Source organism: Ctenopharyngodon idella, chromosome 11, assembly GCF_019924925.1.
Source record: "Ctenopharyngodon idella isolate HZGC_01 chromosome 11, HZGC01, whole genome shotgun sequence".
Lineage (NCBI taxonomy): Eukaryota > Metazoa > Chordata > Actinopteri > Cypriniformes > Xenocyprididae > Ctenopharyngodon > Ctenopharyngodon idella.
The window spans coordinates 25656006-25678962 of record NC_067230.1 but is presented as its reverse complement, the minus strand read 5'-3'; the positions used below and the strand labels follow the sequence as shown (position 1 = coordinate 25678962).

The window sequence follows — 22957 nt, the reverse complement described above, 5'->3', positions numbered from 1 at the left end:
ATTGGAAGTTTGTATTCATACACATAATTCTAATTGGCGGAAATATTGTGTAATTTATGTTAACCTCTCCCTCACCTGAGTTGGTACAGTCCATTTCCTATCGATGCGAGAATCTGATTGACGATTCAGCACGAGCAATGAGAAGGATGCGCGATCCTGTGCTGTGACCTGACAAACGGGTGTGAAGTACTTGAGGTAGTGCACTTCATTACTATTATATATTATTTAGGTGTATTTTGTACTTTCCGCGAGTAGTATTGAAACCGAATACTTGTATTGTACTTAATTGCATTTAAAAGGCATTTTTTTGCTCCTTAATATTTGATTTAGACGTTGAAACTAAACATTAAATAATTTTAGCCTATTCAAAGCTAAAGATGTAGCAAATGCCGTAAAACTATATATTATAAATTTAACAATTTGCAGTAATCAACAAAGAATGGGGGACATTGAGTAAATTAAAATTAAATTTTAAAATACTTCTAACAGTTAATTGTGGAAACGTCTATACTTTCGTTTAAGTATGTTTTAGAAATACTCTGACTTTTAATTGAGTCGATTATAATAATAAAAAAATACTGAGTACGCTATATTTCCCCCCCAGAATTTTTACGCCTAAATTAATAAAATAAATAATCAAACGACATATTATTACAGACCTATGCAAATATATTCAGCGCTATATTAGTACATAGAGAAAACTGTAGAGAGAAAGACGAAGAGAATTTATTCGTAATTATGAATTTATTCATAATGTAATATTTTAAACTAACGTTTCTCCATTGCCATTACCATTCAACATTTATTATTCCTGTGTGCCTCTGTATAAAAAACATTTTCGTGGTATATCTGCAGTTTTAAATGCATATATTTGCAGTGAATATTGCATAAGAAATATTATGACACGATTAACAATTCACATTTTATTTCGCTTGTTTTGGGTGTGTTTGCTGAACATATGGCTGTCCCATACTGTAGTGGGATCATCGATTGAAAAAAGAGTTCATTGGGTTTGTCATCCTCGCTCTCTCTCTGTCCCTCTCCCTCTTAGCAGTCACCCTCCCTCTTACCTATCCGGCCACTTTGGTGCTTATTTATTCACAGGATCCTCCCTTATTCCACCGTGACAGCTTTTCTGACGATTTTCATCCAATCCATTGGATACTGGACAACATGTATTTCGTCTTTCTATATCGATGATGAATGATTCGTGTGAAAACATTGCTCGCGATCCGCCGCCGCCGCTGCTGTGATGATGGAGAGGCGGTGCGTGTCAGAGCAAGGCGGATAGAGGCCCAGCAAAGCCCCGCGCTGGATTTATAGCCCTGAACGAGCGACTGAAAACCAACAGCGGATTACCTCACAACAACTCTCCGGTACATACCCATATTAGCTATACTCACAAATGTGAGATATGTGTTTATTCCTTTATTGCTCAATTAACAACGCTAGTGGTCTTTTAAAGTTTGATGTGTTGTTTTAGACTGATGACTGTTAAAACGTCGTTGGCGGGATATTACTGCATATTTTATATGAAAGTTATCGGGTTAGCTGTAGCGGATTAGCCTAGCGGCTAGGTGGCTAAAGGAATCAATATCTTGTTTTTAAGACAAAGCTAATCAGTCTTTAATAACATATTTACACGCTAACTAAGAATTATTTTAATTTTGGAGTATTTCAACTCTCTAATAAGAATATATGTCAATTTCCGCTTAATTAGTATGTTTTGTATGGGATTACTGCTTGGCTATCTGGCTAATTATGTCATAGATACGAGCCTCAAAATATACTTTTACTTTAATATTATGTCTTTCTTGTTTTTAATGTATTTAAATGCGTGCTCATTATAAAATTCATCTTGTTTATTTGATACATTTGTTTGGCGGTGTAGTATTATGCCGGTTTAAAGTCAAATTAGTTTATGTTTCTGCTCTGTCATGATTCAGGTTTGTTTGTTTTAACCAGTCTGTGGTTAAATCTGATAAACATGGGTATAACATTAAGTTATTGTCTATAAACAGTTCGTTTTAGCAAGTGTCATTGTGGATCAGTCTATTCATATGCAAGAATGATAACCCGCTTAATCTTATTATCTTCCCATCTCTGTCACTCTAAACACTGCTGTAGAAGTTTGTTGTGGTTTGTACTGTTGGCATTGGTTTAGCTGTTTTGGGTAAACTGAGCGAGATGTTCCACTTCCAGCTAGACACTGAATGTCTGTTCTCCTTGCTGTTGTTACAGTATAATTCAGTGGACCTGAAGTTATAAAGCAAACAGATCAGATAAAGGTCTGAACTATGACGGACATTTACATTTACAAGTGGCCCTAACATCAGACTGAGGTAAGCTCAAATACCACCAGCTTATGCAAATATTGATTCATCGCTTGCTTTTTGTTTACTGAGAAGAGATGGCTAGCAATAAAAAGTGTGAAAGGGTGGAGTGGTTACAACTTACCACAATTCGCAAAGCACTGTGTTAAACATTTGCATGGTGTTTTACATGAATGAACCTGAAGAGGATAGTCAGGACAAAAGATCTGACGTGGCCTAGTTTTAAAATCCAATAATTTAAAATAACACATCACATGTGTCTTAACATGGTGAAAGATGCTGTTTGTCAGATTAGTGAATCGCTTTCAGCAGCCTTACACCCAGGAGAGGTATACGGCTCTCTTTTTTGTTGGCTCACGTTAGCAGGGAAAAACAAGTCATCCACTTTAGTATGAAGTGCCAAATGTTTTTGGCTCTATGTTGAGTGGAAATATCTCTCCTGTCTCACAGAGTGATACATTCCTGTCATTGCTCAGTGACTCAGATGTTGGGTTGTGCTGAACTACTGTAAACATGTTTTTTTTATTAAGACTGATGTCAGTGATGCATTAAATGACTATCGGATCTCATGGATTAGTTCTTATTAGTGTGTTTGTTAAGGGGGTGTGTGTCTTTTAGGTACACCTCAGAAGTTTGGGATTTAATGTTTTGAAAAGTATCATTCTCACGAAGGCTGCATTTATTTTATAAAAGTAATATTGAGAAATATCATTACACTTTAACATAACTATTTTAACATTTATAATTATTTATAACTATGTTTTATAACATTTAAATTTATTTGAACTATTTTAATATATTTTAAAATTCCATTTATTCCTGTGATTCAAAGCTGAATTTTCAGCATCATTACTCCAGTCCTCAGTGTCACATGATGCTTCAGAAATCATTCTAATGTCATGGTTTCATGACATTAGAATGTCATGCCGTTCCAAACCCGTAAGACCTTCGTTCATCTTCAGAACACAAATGAAGATTTTTTTGATGAAATCCGAGAGGTTTTTTATTTCCCATAAAAAGCAACGAAATTACCACATTCAAGGTCCAGAGAAGTAGTAAAAACATTGTTAAAATAGTCAACGTGACTACAGTGGTTCAACCTTAATGTTATGAAATGACGAGAATACTTTTTGTGCGCAAAAACAAAACAAAAATAATGACTTCATTTAACAATTTTTTCTCTTCTCTGTCTGCTACGCAGTTGACGTAGTGAATGCAGTGCAATGCTTCTGTGTTTACGTCCGAACGCCGGCTCAGATCAGTGTCTTATTTCATGATATGTGTAATTTTAGATAATGAAATTTCACAATTATCGATACTTAAGCAAAAACTAATATTAGGTTAACTAATGTAAGTAAAAAAGGTCCTCAAAACAGTTACAGAAGAGTCAGCAATACAAAACAAAGAAGCGAATTACAAACAAAAGCAACAAATAAATACAACAGAACAAAAGTGCACAAAATAGCCTAGAACATAAATTTAATAAATGTAAAATAACACTGCTGTATACATTAAATATAGACTAATCCTTATTACAACTACAAAAGTTATTCATTCAAGAGCAGTGATTGATTTTATCTTTGTCTTTTGTTGTTTGATTAAAATTAATGACAGACTGCAGCAGGTTTATTAGGCTGCTGTCACTTTAAGAGCTGCATGGATCCAACATACTGTTACGCATGTGTTTTCTTACTCAACTGTTTACATTCAATTAAGACATAACTGAATGTGTTTACGAGGATACTCGGCAAAATGGCATTTCGTCATTTTTGTGTGTAGGCTCTTTGACCGTTTAGGCACATATCCAAAGCCTACAGTAAACTTTGCTTATGCACTTTCCGCCCCATTTCAGAGTACGCGCACAGAAAGCCGCCTAGGGAGCAGTATCTCTTTCGCAGATTAATGCGCTTTTAATAATACTGTTTACTATCCAGCACATCTTGCAGTTTAGTAACCTTAAGACTGTGTTTTACAACACTCACTTATTCCACTGATTTGGATGTTAAATTTGGCATAGGAAGGAACCAAAGCGCACCGCTGTGAAGGAAAGGGTGGTGCGCTGGACGGAATGCGGCAGCGGCACAATAACCGTTTTATGTGGATTATCTTGTTTTCATAATCGTTGGAAGCCAAAATTGAAAACGAAAAATCAACTACGATTAATCGCACAGCCCTACAGTATATAATGCTTTAATTCAGACCAGGTTAATGAGAAGCATCACTGTTGTTACATCCAGGGTAATTATGCTTGTTTGTTGTCTGTGTTCCTGTTTGTTACTGACGTGGAGTCTTAAGACCTAATTTGCTTGTTCTGGGACATTGTGACTTGTTTATCTAGGTGTAGTTTACAATACTGAACATTTTGTCTTATCCGTTGATCTTATTGTTATTGAAAACAGAGGATGATGTCAAACATGTTGCCATAACCCTCTTTATTTGTCATGTTCCCTTTCAGGAGAAAAAGAGGTTGGTGATTTTTTTTTTTTTTTTTTTTTCCCTGTTGAAGATTGTGAGGACTACAAATCATGCCTCCAAGACCCTCCTCGGGAGAGCTATGGGGCATCCATTTGATGCCCCCCAGGATTCTGGTGGACTGTCTACTGCCCAATGGCATGATCCTGACACTAGAGTGCCTCCGGGAGGCTACCCTCATCACAATCAAACATGAACTGTTTAAGGAGGCAAGGAAGTATCCCCTCCACCATCTGCTGCAGGAGGAGACCTCCTATATTTTCGTCAGCGTAACGCAAGAGGCAGAGCGTGAGGAGTTCTACGATGAGACGAGAAGACTTTGCGACCTTCGGCTATTCCAGCCCTTCCTAAAGGTCATTGAACCTGTAGGAAACAGAGAGGAAAAAATCCTCAACAGAGAAATCGGTAAGATGTCAGTCACACATGAGCTGATTTTTCCTTTATTTACTATATGCATATTTGCATGACTTCAAACAACTTCAAGAATAGAATTTCATCAACAACCAAAAATGAATGTCTCCAGTTCACAGAATATTCAAAATTCACATCTGAAAAACATACAGTACCATAATTCAAACTAAGGTTCATCACTAAGATATTTATTTATTTATTTTTTAAAATTACTACTTTTATTCAGCAAGGACACATTAAATTGAACAAAAGTGACAGTAAAAAAATTCTTTTATCAAATAAACTTTAACTTTTTATTCATCAAAGAATCCTGCTAAAAAGTATCATGGTTTCCACACACACAAAAAAAATATTAAGCAGCACAACTGTTTTCAACATTGATAATAATAATGTTTCTTGAACATTAAATCCACATATTAGAATGATTTCAGAAGGATCATGTGACACTAAAGACTTTGCCATTAAAAAATATTAAAATAGAACACTTTATAATTTCATATATAATTATATTTATAAAAAATATTATAATTTATATTTTCAAAATATTATGGGTTTTACTGTGTTTTTTTTATCAAACAAATGCAGCCTTATTGAGCATAAGAGACTTCTTTCAAAAACTTTAATAAATCTTTCTGATCCTAATAAACTTTTGAACAGTAGTGCATTTGATTCAGAAGTTTTATTTCTTTTCTCTCCTGACCTTGTTGTTTTTTTTTTGTTTTTGTTTTTTAAATGTGTTTCAGGTTTTGCCATCGGCATGCCAGTGTGTGAGTTTGATCTAGTGAAGGATCCGGAGGTGCAGGACTTCAGGAGAAATATACTTAATGTCTGCAAAGACTCAGTAGAGCTGCGGGATGCCAGTGGGTCACACAGTCGAGCACTATACGTTTATCCTCCTAATGTGGAGTCTTCACCAGAGCTTCCAAAGCATATATATGGCAAATTAGACAAAGGTAGGTTTGTTCTTTTACAGGAATATTCTATGTTATTTTCATGTTTATGGACTTTCTTCAGGAGATAAAGTCTTTCTTCATGTATTCACTTTATTTATAAAGCACTTTACAACTGCACCTGCAGGCAAGTGCTGTACAATCAAGAGACACTTCATAAAAACAAGACACAGCCTAAAACAACACATATCCTACTAAAACAACAGATACTAACCTACCTTCTCAAAGACTAAAGACAAGAAGTAGTTTTTAACATCAGATTTAAAAGCATTTATAGATGTGACCTCTCTAAGTTCCCGAGAAAGACTTTCTTGAGCTATGTTGTTCTATAGTAGTCCTTTCGAAATTAGACTACTTTTCTAGGAACTTCTGCTTATGCGTTACTAGTGTAATTTCTGTGGGCAGAGTTTGCAGAACTGAAGAACACTACTTTTTGGTTCTATGTCCCAATCCCTTCCTGTTATACTTGGCAGATATGAACTGAGGTTAGGTTTTTAGGTGGTCCTAACATGAGTTGACACATGAATAATCATATAGAATATGAAACATATACAAAATTCTCTATTTTCTTAGTGCCGATAACGTTGTACATAAGTCATGACTTAAGTATGTGAGTGTCAAAAGTCAGAGACATTTTAATTTAACACCTAATTTAAACTTGAGTTATTTTGAACCGTTTAATGGTTAAAAATCATTAAATATTATTTTCAATAATTTTAGAGGAAATGCTGAGGGTAAAAAATTCAAATAGTAACTTAAGTTAGTTTACTTAAAATGACTGAAAATGATGATTTTTATATTTTATTTAAATTATGATTTATTTTATATAAAGAATTTATTTTAGTTATACCGTCCAGCTCTTTTTTTTGACCACACTAGTCTTATGCAAGCACATTATTTAACACATACTTTCTAAACTATGTGATATTTGCATGTTTTAAACATTTATTAATGGTGCGGCCCAGCTGCCTGCTACGCTTTCATTGTGTTTTGCTAATACACACTGACGTTCCAGTCAACATTATTGGCTGTGGTAATCGACAGCATACCACAGATGCGGCACATTAATCAGAGGCTGAAAAACAGCATGGAATGTTTCTTTATGTCTTTATAGCCTGAAGCCAGTAGTAATCTTCATAGTATTAATTAATTCCTGGAATTTTTGTATTTGCAGCAATGCTGTTTTCTTTCTTATGTGAATGGGCCTGTGTTGTAATAGTAGTAGTCATGAAGCATATGATGTTTGTTTTTATGCTTTTGCTCTCTGTTTCCTTATAGCCTGGAGGAATAAATGCACAACAACCATTACATTCATTCCCTGACAGCTTCATTCGGCTACATCCAGTCTTTTTGTTTAACACACAGTTGCCATGTGGGATTAATTGTTTGTTCTCACATGCTTGATGCCTGAAGGAATCAATTTAATAGTGCTGTTTCTGTTAACGCTCTGATCTTTTTCTTTGTGTGCTAGGTCAAATCATTGTAGTTATCTGGGTGATCGTCTCTCCCAACAATGACAAGCAAAAGTACACGCTTAAAATCAATCACGACTGCGTACCTGAGCAGGTGATCGCCGAAGCCATCAGGAAGAAAACCAGGAGCATGCTGCTGTCAGCTGAGCAGCTAAAGATGTGCGTGCAGGAATATCAGGGCAAATACATCCTGAAAGTCTGCGGCTGTGACGAGTATCTTTTGGAAAAGTACCCCATCAGTCAGTACAAGGTATCTAAGCCCATTAGGTATCACACAAACAATTCACAATTCATACATATGTTCTTGAATAACCGGTTATCTTTTATTCTGTGTATGAATGCAGTCCTTATGTAATGTTTTTAGTTCACATGCTGCTTTGTTTTTTTCTGTACAAGATTTGTGCTTTTATACTGGGCATTGATCTGAAATTTCTAGTCAGATTTTTCAAGTTTATGGCATTGATCATGTGTTCCAGGCTTTCATTTTCCCGAAACCAGTCAGTACACAGAAAGCAAATGAGTAGTCTCTGTATCCTGCTGCATTTGAAGTTTTATATCATCCCACAAAAAGTCCTGCCAGAATTAGTGTTTAGGACACTAAAAATAGCTCTGCACATTTTGGATGACTTAACGGCTCATGAGATGTGCTGATTATGTGGCTTTATGTATGAAGTCTCACTCCATTTCTCTCTTTCTCTCAGTATGTACGGAGTTGCATTATGCTGGGTCGGTTGCCAAACCTCATGCTTATGTCCAAGGACAGTCTTTACTCTCAGCTGCCTATGGACAACTTCACCATGCCCTCCTACGCCCGTCGCATCTCCACTGCCACGCCTTACATGAACGGAGAGGCCTCCACCAAATCCCTCTGGACCATTAACAGCACTCTAAGGATACGTGTCCTCTGCGCCACATACGTTAATGTGAATATTCGGGACATTGACAAGGTGCTTAGCTGAAATCTGTCTTTGTGGATTCTGAATGTCAGTTTAATTGTACAAAATGTGGGATGTGTTTAGAGAGAAAGCAGAAGTTTTACATTGTTTGTGAAAGAACAGTAAGCTGTTTGTGTGTTTGTATTTAAAATTGCATGACCTTTCTACACTGCCATTTTCTTGATCTAAGAGGCTGTTTTCTGATAGGCTGTTACCTTTTGTTTCAGATTTATGTGCGGACAGGGATCTACCATGGTGGAGAACAGTTGTGTGATAATGTCAACACACAGCGTGTCCCATGTTCAAATCCAAGGTACTGTACAAACACTGGTCCCCTGATACTGATACTTTAACTGATTCATTACTGAGTGATTGTGAGTGAATATATCTACAAAAATACAATGAAAACCCATTTCTGCCACGAAATAAAATGAAAAGGTAATTGTTACTTTTTATCTTGCAATTTTGGCTTTGTATCTCACAATTACGAGTTTATATCTCACGATTTTGAGTTAACATTTTGCAATTCTGACTTTTTTCTCTGAATTCTGAGTTTATATCTGTTTTAACAGGAGCCTAATTTCATGGACGAAAGTGTCTATGTGTGTTACGAAATTCATATATATATGGTTGATTTAATTGTTTTTGGTACTTTCCATTTTATATTAATGTTAATGCACAAAATCACCTATAAATTTGCAATTCTGAGAAAAAAGAGAATTGCAAGATGGTTACTCAATCTCAAGATATAAACTCAGAATTGTGAGAAATAAAGTTGTGAGTTGTGAAATGAAAAGTCGCTTTTTTTTAATTCCGTGGCAGAAACGGACTTTCATACTTATCTGTAATGTAGTAAGAACCAAAGTATGCAGATGTGATGTGTGGACTTTAAATGTCAAAGGAGAAAAGGCATTTCATCTAGTGCAATTAATTGTGTAAATGTAAATGTGTAATTTTTCTTGTTAATAACTGTGACATAAAAAGCCCATCCTGTCTCTTTCTAAAGAAACTCTAATTTCAAAATATCCCCCTCATTTATACAAAGTTCACCACAGAGTTTGTGAGTGGCATTGCACCACCCACCCAACTCAAGCACTAGGGCAATGCTGTCAATGGGTAGCACTGTAAATTGATTCACTTCAGTAAGACATTTGAAATGCAAATGAAAACATCTTAAAGATTTATTGTGTGCTGATTCTCTCTGTCTCCAGGTGGAACGAGTGGCTGACTTATGACATGTACATTCCTGACATCCCCCGGGCGGCTCGTCTCTGTCTCTCCATCTGCTCTGTGAAAGGAAGGAAGGGGGCAAAGGAGGTGACTTGTTTTTTTGTTTTGTTTTTTTTGTAGTGCATATTACATAGTTATAACAGTGTTGTTATTGTAAACTAAAACTATTACAAATTATTTAAATAGTTTTCGTCAATTGAAATAAAGCTGAAATAAAATAAAATAAAATATAAATATTAGATGAAAACATATACTTACAAGAACTTAAACTTTTTTATTTTAGCTAGTTAGGCAACATTTGTCATTTTTGTTTAAGTTGAAGTACAAAAATTACTAAAACATACTGAACTAAAAATAAATTAAAGCTAAATAGAATAGATCCCCCCACAAATAATTAAATGAAGGAAAAAAAAAAAAAAAGAGAAATTTCTGTCATTAATTACTCACCCTCATGTCGTTCCAAAACCCGTAAGACCTTCATTTTTCTTCGGAACACAAATAGATATGAAATCCAATTGTTTCTGAACCATACATAGGCAGCAATGTCTTTGCACCTTTCAAGTCCCAGAAAGGTAGTAAAGACATCGTTAAAATAGTCCATAGGGGCTTTCACACCAAAGGAACCTAGAACAGTTCCTAGAACTATTGGCAAAAGTACCCAGATTTTGCCGTGTTCGCACTGCAGGAACTAGAAACGATTTTAGTTCTAGGAACTCCTTTTGGGGAAACTAAAAAAGCTCCTACTTCAGAGTAGGGTCTAAACCAGCATTATAGGAACTATCAGTGACGTAAGTGTACACTGATTGGTCAAACACTGGCACCTGGCATTTTTAAAAAAACGTGTAAACATATTTATTTCACGAACATGGAAGACAGTGATAACGGCATTTACCTTTTTTTTCCTGCAGGGTTGTGTTCTTTTCTCAGCCTCGATGATGTGCAATACTGAAAGATGTCATAGGAGATTATATCTCTTAGCCCTACTTTTGCTCTTTCAGTCGCGTAAATTATGCATTTACATTCCATCTCCGTTATCACGAAACCCACAACACACAACAAACACAGCTCCGATCACGGCATCCCCCATTCACCGTTTTTTAGCGTTTGTCAATGCCGTGCTTAAAGACGCCAATGTCGGCCGCTTCATAGTTCCTATTGTCGGTGCGAATGCAACCAGGAACATGGCCTGGGGCAGAAATTAGTTGTCGGGGAACTATCCTAGTGGCTAGTTCCTATAACTGAGTTCCTAGAACTATTCGGTGCGAAAGCCCCTCATATGACTACAGTGGTTCAACCTTAATGTTATGAAGTAACGGGAATACTGAAAATGCCGACTCATTATTATTATTATTATTATTATTATATAAATACATTAAAAATAAACAAAAATACTAAATTAACATTGTATTAAAACTTACCTCACCCTTGTGAGAACACTGTTCAGGTTATTTACAGTGTTTTAGTGGTGATTGCTTCAAAAGTCTTTGAAATGAACCGTTAAATGATCTGCTACAGGAGCATTGTCCACTGGCCTGGGGAAACGTCAACCTGTTCGACTACACACACACACTGGTCTCAGGAAAGATGGCACTGAATCTGTGGCCAGTACCACACGGCCTAGAAGACCTTCTCAACCCCATTGGGGTCACGGGCTCCAACCCTAACAAGGTTTCTCCTCCTGCATAACCTCTTTCAGCACTGAGCCGTTTTATGCTTTAATAAGGTTTAATACGATTGCTCTGTGTTGTCTAATCAGAGGTTGACATGGTTAATCAAGAGCATATGTTCTAAAGCTGTTTATTTATTATGCATTTGTTTTGTTTTTTTGTTTTATTACAAGAAAATTTATGTGTATTGACACTTAATACAAAATACAAATTTGTAACTGCATAGATGCTGAAAGTGTGTAAGTTCCTAGTGAAGTGTTATTTAGTTATTTGGTTTGTTAATGTTTTTTGCCTTTGTTGTTTTTTTTTGTTTTTTTTTGCTCTAGGAAACCCCATGTCTAGAGTTGGAGTTTGACTATTTCAGCTCACCCGTTAAGTTTCCTGACATGGCCACGATTGAGGATCACGCTAACTGGATAATATCCAGGGAGATGGGATACAATTACTGCCAGTCTGGACAGGTGAGCTTACAGACACACATCCTACTTAATTAATTATAGTGACACACTTACTGCTGCTATTAATACCCTTTACAAGCCAGAGGAGCATGAGAAACATCTCTTGTCATTCTGTGTAGTCACCTCACGAGTGTCATTGTTTCCAATTATTAAAAAGTACAGTGTTCATTCATTTGATTTTGTAATAGATGTAGTAACACTTTTTTAGTAGCATGGGTCCCGGATGCCCATTCTCTTCCTCAAAACATCTCTGGTTCATCAAGGCTTTGAACTTTATCAAGGTTTTTCTTGTTGAAAAAATCAAGTGTGTGTGACTTCTACAGAAGCAAACATCATTGTTTAACAATGGCAGAGGTCATTTTAGGTCTGTCTTGTAAAGATTATTGCTCTCAAACTTTCTAAACTGTGATTGAAGCTTATTCAAACTAAAAGTATACTACCAGGTTGAGAGTTATAATATTTTTGAAAGTAATCTCTTAAGCTCACCAAGTCTGCATTTATTTGATCAAAAATATAGCAAAAACAATAATATTGTAAAATATTCCATTTTAATGTGTGATAAAATGTAATTTTCTGTGATTGGTACATTTGCATCACAGGAATTTACATTTTAAATACATGTGATTTCATCATTACTCCAGTTTTCAGTGTCACATGATCCTTCAGAAATCGTTTTAATATGCTGGTTTAGTGCTCAAGAATCATTTCTTATTATCAGTGTTGTTGCTTAATATTTTTGTGGAAACCATGATACATTTTTTTTCAGGATTCTTTGATGAATAGAAAGAACAGTATTTATATGAAACATGTATATTTTTATGTAACATTATAAATGTTTTACTGTCACTTTTGATCAATTCATTGTTTTTTTGCTGAATAAAAGTATTCATTGCTTTCCAAAAAAGTCTTACTTACCCCAAACTCTTGAGCGGTAGTGTATATAAAATAAAGTCAGCAAAAATGGACTAAAAGATTGATGTTTATTAATCAGATTATTAAATAATAATATTTTCTTGCGATTTACAGAGCAGCAGACTGGCACGAGACCACGCCATGACGGAGGCAGATATAGAGCAACTTCGTCAGCTGGGCAACAGGGACCCGCTTTCTGAGATCACTGAGCAGGAAAAAGACTTCTTATGGAGGCACAGGTAGTCTAACGCCCCCATTAGCTCTAGTCATTTTAGTGTCTGTCGGCAGAAACGTTTATGTAGAACTGTGTTTGCGTTTTCTTCTGTAGGCAGTATTGTGTAAATATACCAGAAATCCTGCCCAAGATTCTGCTGGCGGTGAAGTGGAATTCCAGAGATGAAGTTGCACAGATGTATTGCCTTCTTAAAGATTGGCCCGCAATAAAGCCGGAACAAGCCATGGAGTTGCTTGACTGTAACTATCCTGATCCAATGATCCGAGACTTCGCAGTTCGATGCCTTGAGAAGTATCTGACTGATGACAAACTCTCACAGTACCTCATTCAGTTGGTTCAGGTAAGACTGATATATTCGGTTATTATTAATTATAAATGCCCTTTCATGTTTACTTGTTAATTTTTTTTAATTTTTTACTTTTCATTTGTTTAAGGTTCTGAAGTATGAGCAGTATCTTGATAACCCACTGGTACGATTTCTGCTGAAAAAAGCTCTTACCAACCAGAGGATTGGGCACTTCTTCTTTTGGCATTTGAAGTAAGTGATTTCCTCTTTGTTCTGCTTTCTGTCAGGGTTTTACACACACTGACTTAAATATCATGGTGACGTTTTTGAAGTTCTAGTTAAATTGCAATAATATCTTGTGGTGTTGCAGGTCAGAGATGCACAATAAAACCGTGAGTCAGCGGTTTGGTCTGCTGCTGGAGTCGTACTGTCGGGCATGTGGCATGTACCTGAAGCACCTGAGCAGACAGGTGGAAGCCATGGAGAAGCTCATCAACCTCACAGACATTCTCAAACAGGAGAAGAAGGATGAAACTCAGAAGGTAAACTCAGCCTTTGACCTTCTCACCCCACCTAAAAGTAGGCATGTGAGGTTATATTAGGAGAGTCTTTACGTACACTGCAAGTGAAACCTTAGCTGTTAGATTAGATTTACGGAGGATACGCCATCAACTCTGTGAGGTGATCCTCAATAGCTTTCAGGCATTACCTTGAATTACCAAAACGTCCCACTCAATGTTGTTAACGTAAAGAAGTTAAACTTAAAGTTTATTGGTCAATTAAGTTCAAATTACGTTTGATGATGTGAGAAGCTCCTCATTATGGGGGCCCAAATGTGATACTCAGAATTATTTAATTATTTAAAAACTCCCATGTATCACAAAGTTTTTACGCTCACATGAGGTGGTTTTTCAGGCAGTACGAAAAAGGAATATTTTGTATTTATTTTGGTTTTTTTAGGTGCAAATGAAGTTCCTGGTGGAGCAGATGAGGCGACCGGACTACATGGATGCCCTCCAAAATTTCACCTCTCCACTCAACCCTGCCCACCAGCTGGGTAACCTACGGTGAGTACCACACTGTGCCGTATTTACAGCTGAGAGAATGTATTATCACTTAGCAGGGACGACACAGAAGGCAGACGTAAAAGGACACAATTGTGCACTAGCATGAGCTAATGTGGGCTAATGTGTTTCCCACTTAAACCACCACTCAATAGTGTGTGGTCACTTACAGTTTTTCAGAAATCAGTGCTTTTAATTCAGCAAGAACACATTAAATTGATCAAACGTGACAGTCATAATGTTACAAAATATTTCATTTTGAAATAAATGCAGTTTTTTTTTTTTTACCTTCTATTCATAAAAGAATTCCCCTAAAAATGTTTTGTGGTTTCCACAAAAATATTGTAACATCTGTTTTCAACATCTATTGAAGTAATGGCTGCTGAAAATTCAGCTTTGCCATCACAGGAATAAATTACATTTTAACATGTATTAAAATAGAAAGAGTTATAATAAATTTTAATAATATTTCACAATATTACTGTTTTTACTGTATTTTTGATCAAATAAATGCAGTCTTGATGTTAAACTTTGAACACTAGTGCATGTTTGATTTGTCACTTGTTTTTCTGTTTGCATGGCAGACTTGAAGACTGCAGAATCATGTCCTCTGCCAAGAGGCCGCTCTGGCTGAACTGGGAAAATCCTGACATCATGTCCGAACTTCTGTTCCAAAACAATGAGATCATCTTCAAGAACGGGGATGGTCAGATCATCTTTAATACTACTATTTTAGTATGAATGCCCTTATTTTTTATGGTAAGAAACAAAAGTGACAAGTTTTTCTACCTTTTCTTTAGATTTGAGGCAAGACATGTTGACACTTCAGATCATCAGGATAATGGAGAACATTTGGCAGAATCAGGGGCTGGATCTGAGGTATGTGGGTGCAGTGGTTAAAGATCTTGTTGTAGGTTTAAACCCCAAAAGGGTAATGCATGAGCCATCATCATTGTTTCCTTGACTTCATAAGTGCACTGTAAGTCACACTAGTTAAAAGCATCTGCCAAATAACTAGTAGTTAATCAGGTACTGATGTTAAGTTGTCCATAATTCTTGAGCCTTGAGTGAGTTTAAGTATAATTTACTTCAAAAAATATTATTTCTCTTATTTTTTTCGTATCATAGAATGCTCCCTTATGGCTGCTTGTCTATTGGAGATTGCGTGGGTCTCATAGAGGTGGTGAGAAGTTCTCACACCATCATGCAGATTCAGTGTAAAGGAGGTCTGAAGGGGGCGCTGCAGTTTAACAGTTCAACGCTGCATCAGTGGCTAAAGGACAAAAACAAGGGCGAGATGTGAGTAACAAATTTTAATTTTAAAATCAAAATTAGATGTTTTTCAGTGGGCAGTTCAAAGATCTAGTAACAAAATCATCTGTATTTATAGGTATGACATGGCCATCGACTTGTTTACACGATCCTGCGCTGGCTATTGTGTGGCTACTTTTATTCTGGGCATTGGTGACAGACACAACAGTAACATCATGGTGAAGGATGACGGGCAGGTGTGAACTTTAATGCCACTGAAACATTCAGTCGTAGTCAGTATTCTCATATTGACCTTCTACTTATGTTCCTGCAGCTGTTTCATATAGATTTTGGTCACTTTTTGGACCACAAGAAGAAGAAGTTTGGCTACAAGCGAGAACGAGTTCCGTTCGTCTTAACTCAAGACTTCCTAATTGTGATCAGCAAAGGAGGAACCCAAGAGTGCACTAAAACCAGAGAGTTTGAGAGGTGCGTATGTTCACGTTGAAAGCATTGCTAATTGTTTTCCAGTGTGAGCTTAACCAAAACAAATCCTTTGTTGTTTCAACATTAACATAGTAATTGGCAGACAGCTAACTATCCGAAACAATTAGAGATTGAGCCGAACAATAGAGTCTTTCAAAATGGGCCTCTCGGGCCTCCATCCCAGCAGCCTTTCCTTTTCCAACAATACTCTGACAGCCAGCTGGCTGCCAAGTTTCCTGCTTCTCCTCCAGACTTCCGCTTTCTAACAAATCTCTGCTTCAGTCGTGACTCAAAGGAGGCTTCAAAAAAGCTGGATTTGCTCTCTATCAGTGTGTCTCAGAGGAGTAGACATCGATGTCTGCACTTGCTTAAGGAAAACTAAACCAGTGAGGAAATGGTCTCTTGTGGAAGGACAGACTTTGAGTACACATTCAAAAATGTTTCATCCAAACACTGTTTTTTGTAAAAAGCACAAATTTGCATAGATTTTTTTTTTTTGTCTTTATTGTATTAGCTTTATCTATAGAGTGCCCGGGTAGAAGGCCCGGGTATACACAGCCTTGCAAAGTATACTTCATTTGACTTGCACGCATACACAAGGGGTTCGACGCATGCATAGTTTTAAGCAATCTCTTGCCACAAATTGAGAAATTGAATCCCCCCCCAGGAATCAGGTCTCCTTTAGGACCCAGGCAGTAATGCCTATTTAAAAGTTAATCGTGATGTCTATACTAATTATACATACAACATGCTTGAAATATAAAATTAATGCCTATGTATTGCATAATAAAACAAATTGGAAACAGAAATTGGAAGCAAAAAACATACCTAATATAATATAAGCTAAGCTAGCAGGCTAATCAGGTAGATGTATGCTATGCAGTACATAAGCAAACTAAAAAACAGTAAGAAAGAGGAATGCTTTATTTCACAACCTATAACTTCAGTTATATACTAGTATATGAACCATGTCATTTAAAAGACATTAATGGTCATTATAATGCATTTTAAACAATATAAATCATAATGTGATTTTGCAGGAATTATAATCAGGTGCTAAAAATACATCCCTTTAAAAGTCCGTTGAACCAATGGGATCACTCGATTCCTGGGGGACTCGATTTCTCACCACACTTTTGATCTGTTTATGCAGTTTTTCTTAGACTACCTTGTAAATCAACACCCCCTGGGCACAGTTGCCACCTTAGGGCTTTTCAAACTTAACCCTGGGTTATTCTAAACCCCTGGTAAACAAAATCCTGGGTTATCTTTATTCACGTTTCACACTGCTCATACTATGCCCGGGGTTAACAGTTAATCCTTGGTATTCATAAGATGCCGTTTCAAACTGCACATTCCTAAACCCCGGGATAAAGCTAAGCATCTAGTTGTAACATTCTAACACCGCATTGTTTCACACTGTACAAGTTTGGCACCGCAATGCGGAGTTAACACCGCAAAAGTGGTGCTAACCCTGCTCCAGAGCAGGGTTTCATAACCCCAGGTAAAAAGTGGTGCTAACACCGCATCTAAAATACAAGTGTGAAACGCTCCTCTACCCGAGGTTAAAAGTGGTGTTTAGAGTGACGATAACCCAGGGTTAAGCGCAGTGTGAAAAGCCCTCTTGTGGATAAACTAATTACTGCAAAATAAATGCGCATGTGCGACCTGCGCATACAGTATGCACATACTCTTCTGGTGACGAAATTCACATCACGCGCACTGTACACTGACCCTTGAAGTATACTTTGGGCCTTACAGGCCAACTCAGAAGTTAGCATCAAGCTGATTCCCTCGACAACAAGCAAATAGCATTTTTCCATTGGCTTTTGGATTATTGCAGAAAATAAGCTCTGTGACCAACAAAAATTTGACTTGCATGTTTTGTTCATCAAGATAATTTTCACAAATTAATACAACTTTAATGAATTTTGAACCCTAAGCACAGTCGGCAGAAGAAGCTGAAGTTTGGCTATAAACAAACTATACCACAGACGCATGACTTCAATGTCACCACAATTCAGCTTCCGTCAACTCTTTCCATCTTCATTTAAAATCTGCAAGTTGAAAAGTTTGAGTTAGAATGGTTCGCAAGTGCATGAGTATAAACACGAGGCTATATAAGTGGACTAGTTAGTTGATGAGTTTTCTGCTCAGACCTTATTTCAGGCATTTAACCCATTACTAGTTTTTGGGACTCTCCATAGATGCTGCAGAGAAGCTGAATGTCTCACTGTCTCCCCCTGCAGGTTCCAGGAGATGTGTTACAAGGCTTACTTGGCCATCAGACAGCATGCCAACCTTTTCATAAACCTCTTCTCCATGATGCTGGGCTCAGGCATGCCAGAGCTGCAGTCCTTTGATGACATCGCTTACATCCGCAAGACCCTGGCGCTGGACAAAACCGAGCAGGAGGCCCTGGACTATTTCATGAAGCAGATGAATGACGCTCACCATGGTGGATGGACCACCAAGATGGACTGGATCTTCCACACCATCCGACACCATGCCCAAAACTGAGCCGATGCCCACAGGCAGAACTTGGGGCCCGATAACAGGCAGAAACGAGACCCTTTTTGTCGGACGCACTGCCTGCTTTATGCCATGGAGAAACATGGCACCCAAACCTCATGTACAAATGACCTTCAGAGCACTAAAACAACCTGGAAGGACAGAGTTTTTTTTGTCCTCTTCTTGTTTATTTTATTTTTTTCATTTTTTTTTTTTTTTTCCCCCAAACGAGGCGTCTCTTGCCCACCATTGTCCAGAGTGGTTTTACATTATAGCTGTAGTTTTGTCCCAATGTTTTTTTTTGTTTTTTTTTTTCCTCTTCCCCCTTGTGCTGCTCTTTTCCTGGAGAGTCAATACTACTTATTATTATTATTATTATTATTAGTATATATATATATATATATATATATATATATATATATATATATATAAAAAAAATATATATATATATATATATATATATATATATATATATTATTTTTTATTTTTTTAATTTTTTTTTTTCTACAGAAAACAAACCTTCGGGAAAAATCACGTTCTGCACTCTTCAGGAGCTTTTGTGGGGATGTTCATGTCTTCCTGTTTAAAACTACAAATGCCTTCTAATATGCACGGAACCTCTGAGAACACTCTAAAAAAACAGGGTATGAAACTTTCTGGTCTGCTACCTGGCCTTTCCTCTCTAAACCAACACTAACCCCTCCCGAAAGACAGCCGAGGAGTAGCAGTACGAATCTGATGGTGCTGATTTCCGAATTGCGCTCTTGTCCTTTGAGTTCAGTTGGCCGCACTGGCCTTTACTATAGATGGATGATAAGGTTTTGTTCTCCTTTCTTCCTTATATGCACAGCGAGCTAAAATGATAGCCTGAATACCTTATTATGCACTGGACGTGAATATTTTTATTTCATTTTTATTACAAACTCACATTTTGGCCTCACAGTAGCACTACATGAGTCCTTATACAGACTTTTTAGAGACATTGGTAAAAACATGGTTTGTGTTCTCAATATGCATGTAACGCACTACAAATAACAGTTCAGATCCTCCATGGAAGGAAGTATTCATTTTTAGGACTACGATGTGGGTTTTTTCGATGGCCAGTACTGACGGTGATATGTTAGCAAATCAATGCAGATTAATTATTTCCCTTACTTTACACAACATTTACTCCGAATATTGAGTTAATTTCCCTCAACAAGGCTGTCGGTCAATACTGATGTTTTTAAAATGGCCAAATATTAGCAAACTAATCAGTCTTGCTGATATATATCGGTTACCGATCAGGACATATATTTTCATTTTTACTCACAGATCAATGATGTTTTTCCAGTTCCAGTGTGCGAAACATCACAGGAATCCAGGTTATCGGCTCTCTGTGTTTTTTCTTGGCTGTTCTGTGCGATTGAGCAGCGCAGAGTAACGTTTGTCCTACTAGATGCCCTGGCAGCGTGCAGATATGAAGCCTTAATACACTCACTTAGTATGAATGGATATTCATCTCCTCCATGTGCCCTTGCATGCCACAGGAAAGCAAACGCTTGTTGGTGCTTTGACGCTAAGCAGCTACGAAGGAACAAAACAGCTTTTCGCCGTATCTCTGGGTACTTTATTCCACTACACTAAAGCTGGCAAGACCTTTTCTGTTAGCCTGACACTTTATTTATTAATTTTTTTTTTACAGAAACAGGTTGTAGTTTGTGCAAGAAGCATTAAGAAAGATGGTGCTATGTAGTTAGTTACACATCATATTGAAAGATTCTATGGACGAAATGGATGTTTTTTTAGATGGTAAAATGGCTTTTAGATGTTTCAAGTGGATGACGCTGGTAATATATTGTTTACCGATGACACTACAGTACAGTGCATTATAACTACAAATACATTTATATACATACATGCATATATATGTGTATATATACGCACTCTGTTCCCCCTCATTGTTTTCTTTTTCATTACTGCAGACAATGTACAGTGAATGTTTCATGGTGCAGGATTTATCTGATGTGACATTACAGGGCTGAGCAAACTAGAGAAGAGGGGAAAAAAGGCAGTTATCTTTGGTTAATTAACTGAGCGCCTCTTGAGTCAGGTTAAGTGCCTTGCTTGGGGCCGTAATGGCAGTGTTACATTTGAGCTGCTCCCTTCTCCTGTTGATTTACCAGCTTTCTGGATCACAACAACACTTTCACTTTGGCGTCTCAAACCTCTAAGCTACGTATCGAAATGTGAGATATTCCAGAACAGGTCGTATTCAAACATGTTTAAAGGGTTAGCACATCCCAAAAAAAATGACTCACCCTCATGTCGTTCCAAACCTGTATGACTTTCTTTCCAAGGAACACAAAAGAAGATCTTTTGAAGAATGTCCAAACATTGGACCTCATTGACTTTTATTATGTAGACAAAGAAAAACAGATATTTTTGACAATATATTTTGTGTCTTAAAGTTTTGGAAGGACGTGAGTGCAAGTAAATGAGTTTTCTTTTTAGGGTGGACTGTTCTTTTAAGATTCGCATTTTCGCTTTCTTTCCCTCCTCGGCTCTTGTCAGTTCATTCAAGCCCCTGTTGTGTTTCTGCATTACTTTAAAGCTGTGAAAATGTACAATTACAAATGAGGTGTAATCGTGCTATTTAAATGGATAAATGGCTACTAGGCAGGAAACCCCTGAGTACTATTTTCCTCTCACACTGTTTTATGTATGATGTATTTTCCTCAAAAGGAAAGTCAATGAAAGTACTTTCATAACCACCTGAGATATAAACGATCAGATGAAGATCTGATCGCTCGATGTAGGAACAACTGAAGGAAGTGACACGTGCACGTTTCCACAGTCTGATGAGGTTCTTTGCGAAGCTGAAATTCAGCTTAAATACTGGGCAACATTTAACAATGCAAATTATAATGACAGTTCGTTTTTCTACTGTTTTTAAGTTTAAAAGGGTGTCCTGAGTACTTACTATTGTAGTATTCCACACTTATGCATTCATTTGCTATACATTTTTTTGTAAACGTTGTTGTAACTATTATATGCAGTAAACAAATGAACAGATGTACACTTGGCGTCAGACTGATGTATGCAGGTGGTTCTTGCACTTTGTATTCTTTCGTTCTTTGTTCTTTCTCTCTTTGCCTTCGGTCCCGATTGGGGCACTTTAGTCTCCTGCATGTGTTTTTAACCCTACCTGCTCATTTACTGCCTGAAACTGAGATCAGCTACATTAAAGCTTAGTTATGGTAAGCAGCCTTATGTTAGCTCTCTTAAAGCCATTTATTGCATGGTTCTATTCACTATGTGTGTTTTTGTCTGTACAGGTTACAGATCTTCTTGGGCCGGACCCGCTAAAAAGCCCATTTACAAATGTCTAATGTGATCAGTTGCTTTCTAATTTACCTAACTTAAAAATTTTTTTTCATTTTAATGACTTGCTAACAAACTATTGAGATGCAGAAATTCTGGACTCTTTTGTATGACAAATGAAAATAAGGAGAAAAAAAAAAAAAAAGAGTTAAGTTACAAAATGTTTAATAAGTTTCAGTTGTTGTACTTGAAAATCATCGCTCAGAATCGTCTTTGTGTGTCGACAACAAAGCCGTCAATGTTGCATAGCACTGAAGGTTTACTTGCATAGGCAATTTAATACCGATTGTGAATGTTTCAGTGGTTTGGTCTGGAGTCTCTTTACTGTTAGAAACTCTACTACACCAATAAAAAGAGGAAAAATTACTATTTGAATTCAAAGGAAAATAAAATGTAAGTTTGTTTGCTATTATGTGAAGTTTGTCAGATGGAGGATATCGAGAATTCTATTTAATGGAAGGTCAAAGCATTTTTTTTTTTTTTTTTTTAAAGAATGCTTTGGTTACATTTCTTTCGGTATTGCTGTTGCATTTTACTTATTTACGTGTTGAATTATGATGTCATAAAGATATAATTTTCTTTACTATCACTATTATGAAATCATATATAGCGGGCCAAATACTTTCTTTACCTCCTTCCTTCCTTGCATGGGATTAAAAAAAAAAAAAGAAAAAAAATGGAAAAAAGATAAAAGCTGAAAAATTTGCCCTGGTATTTTTGATTATTTGTAGATGTAAGGGATTTTTGGCCTACGACTGCACTCAGTAGAAACCATCTATAAACTGCCATCAGTTACAAAGCCTCATCTTCATTTCTATTCAGTTTCATTGTGCACCTCAGTTCAAAAGTAGCTTTGTATCCAGTCTGTCTTCAATATTTTGAGTGTTATGTGACTATGTACAAATAAACGTATTTCAAGAA

General features: G+C 36.7%; 1 protein-coding gene across 3 annotated transcripts; it reads left to right on the top strand.

Moving 5' to 3' along the window:
* Positions 1 to 126: 126 nt before the first annotated feature.
* On the top strand, positions 127 to 22957 carry pik3ca (phosphatidylinositol-4,5-bisphosphate 3-kinase, catalytic subunit alpha). 3 transcript variants are annotated; one of them, XM_051911998.1, is made up of 22 exons: positions 127 to 195; positions 1105 to 1376; positions 2242 to 2342; positions 4789 to 5210; positions 5960 to 6169; positions 7638 to 7888; positions 8340 to 8585; positions 8801 to 8886; positions 9785 to 9890; positions 11319 to 11471; positions 11797 to 11931; positions 12955 to 13079; positions 13169 to 13415; positions 13510 to 13613; positions 13732 to 13903; positions 14322 to 14428; positions 15010 to 15131; positions 15226 to 15304; positions 15554 to 15724; positions 15816 to 15933; positions 16011 to 16165; positions 18412 to 22957. In XM_051911998.1, exons 4-22 carry the CDS (start codon positions 4859 to 4861, stop codon positions 18680 to 18682), a joined length of 3210 nt encoding a protein of 1069 aa, XP_051767958.1. In that variant the 5' UTR covers positions 127 to 195; positions 1105 to 1376; positions 2242 to 2342; positions 4789 to 4858; the 3' UTR covers positions 18683 to 22957. The 3 variants fall into 3 exon arrangements, with proteins under 3 accessions (XP_051767958.1, XP_051767957.1, XP_051767960.1); XM_051911997.1 differs by lacking the exon at positions 127 to 195 and having other exon boundaries at positions 991 to 1376; XM_051912000.1 differs by lacking the exons at positions 127 to 195; positions 2242 to 2342 and having other exon boundaries at positions 991 to 1376.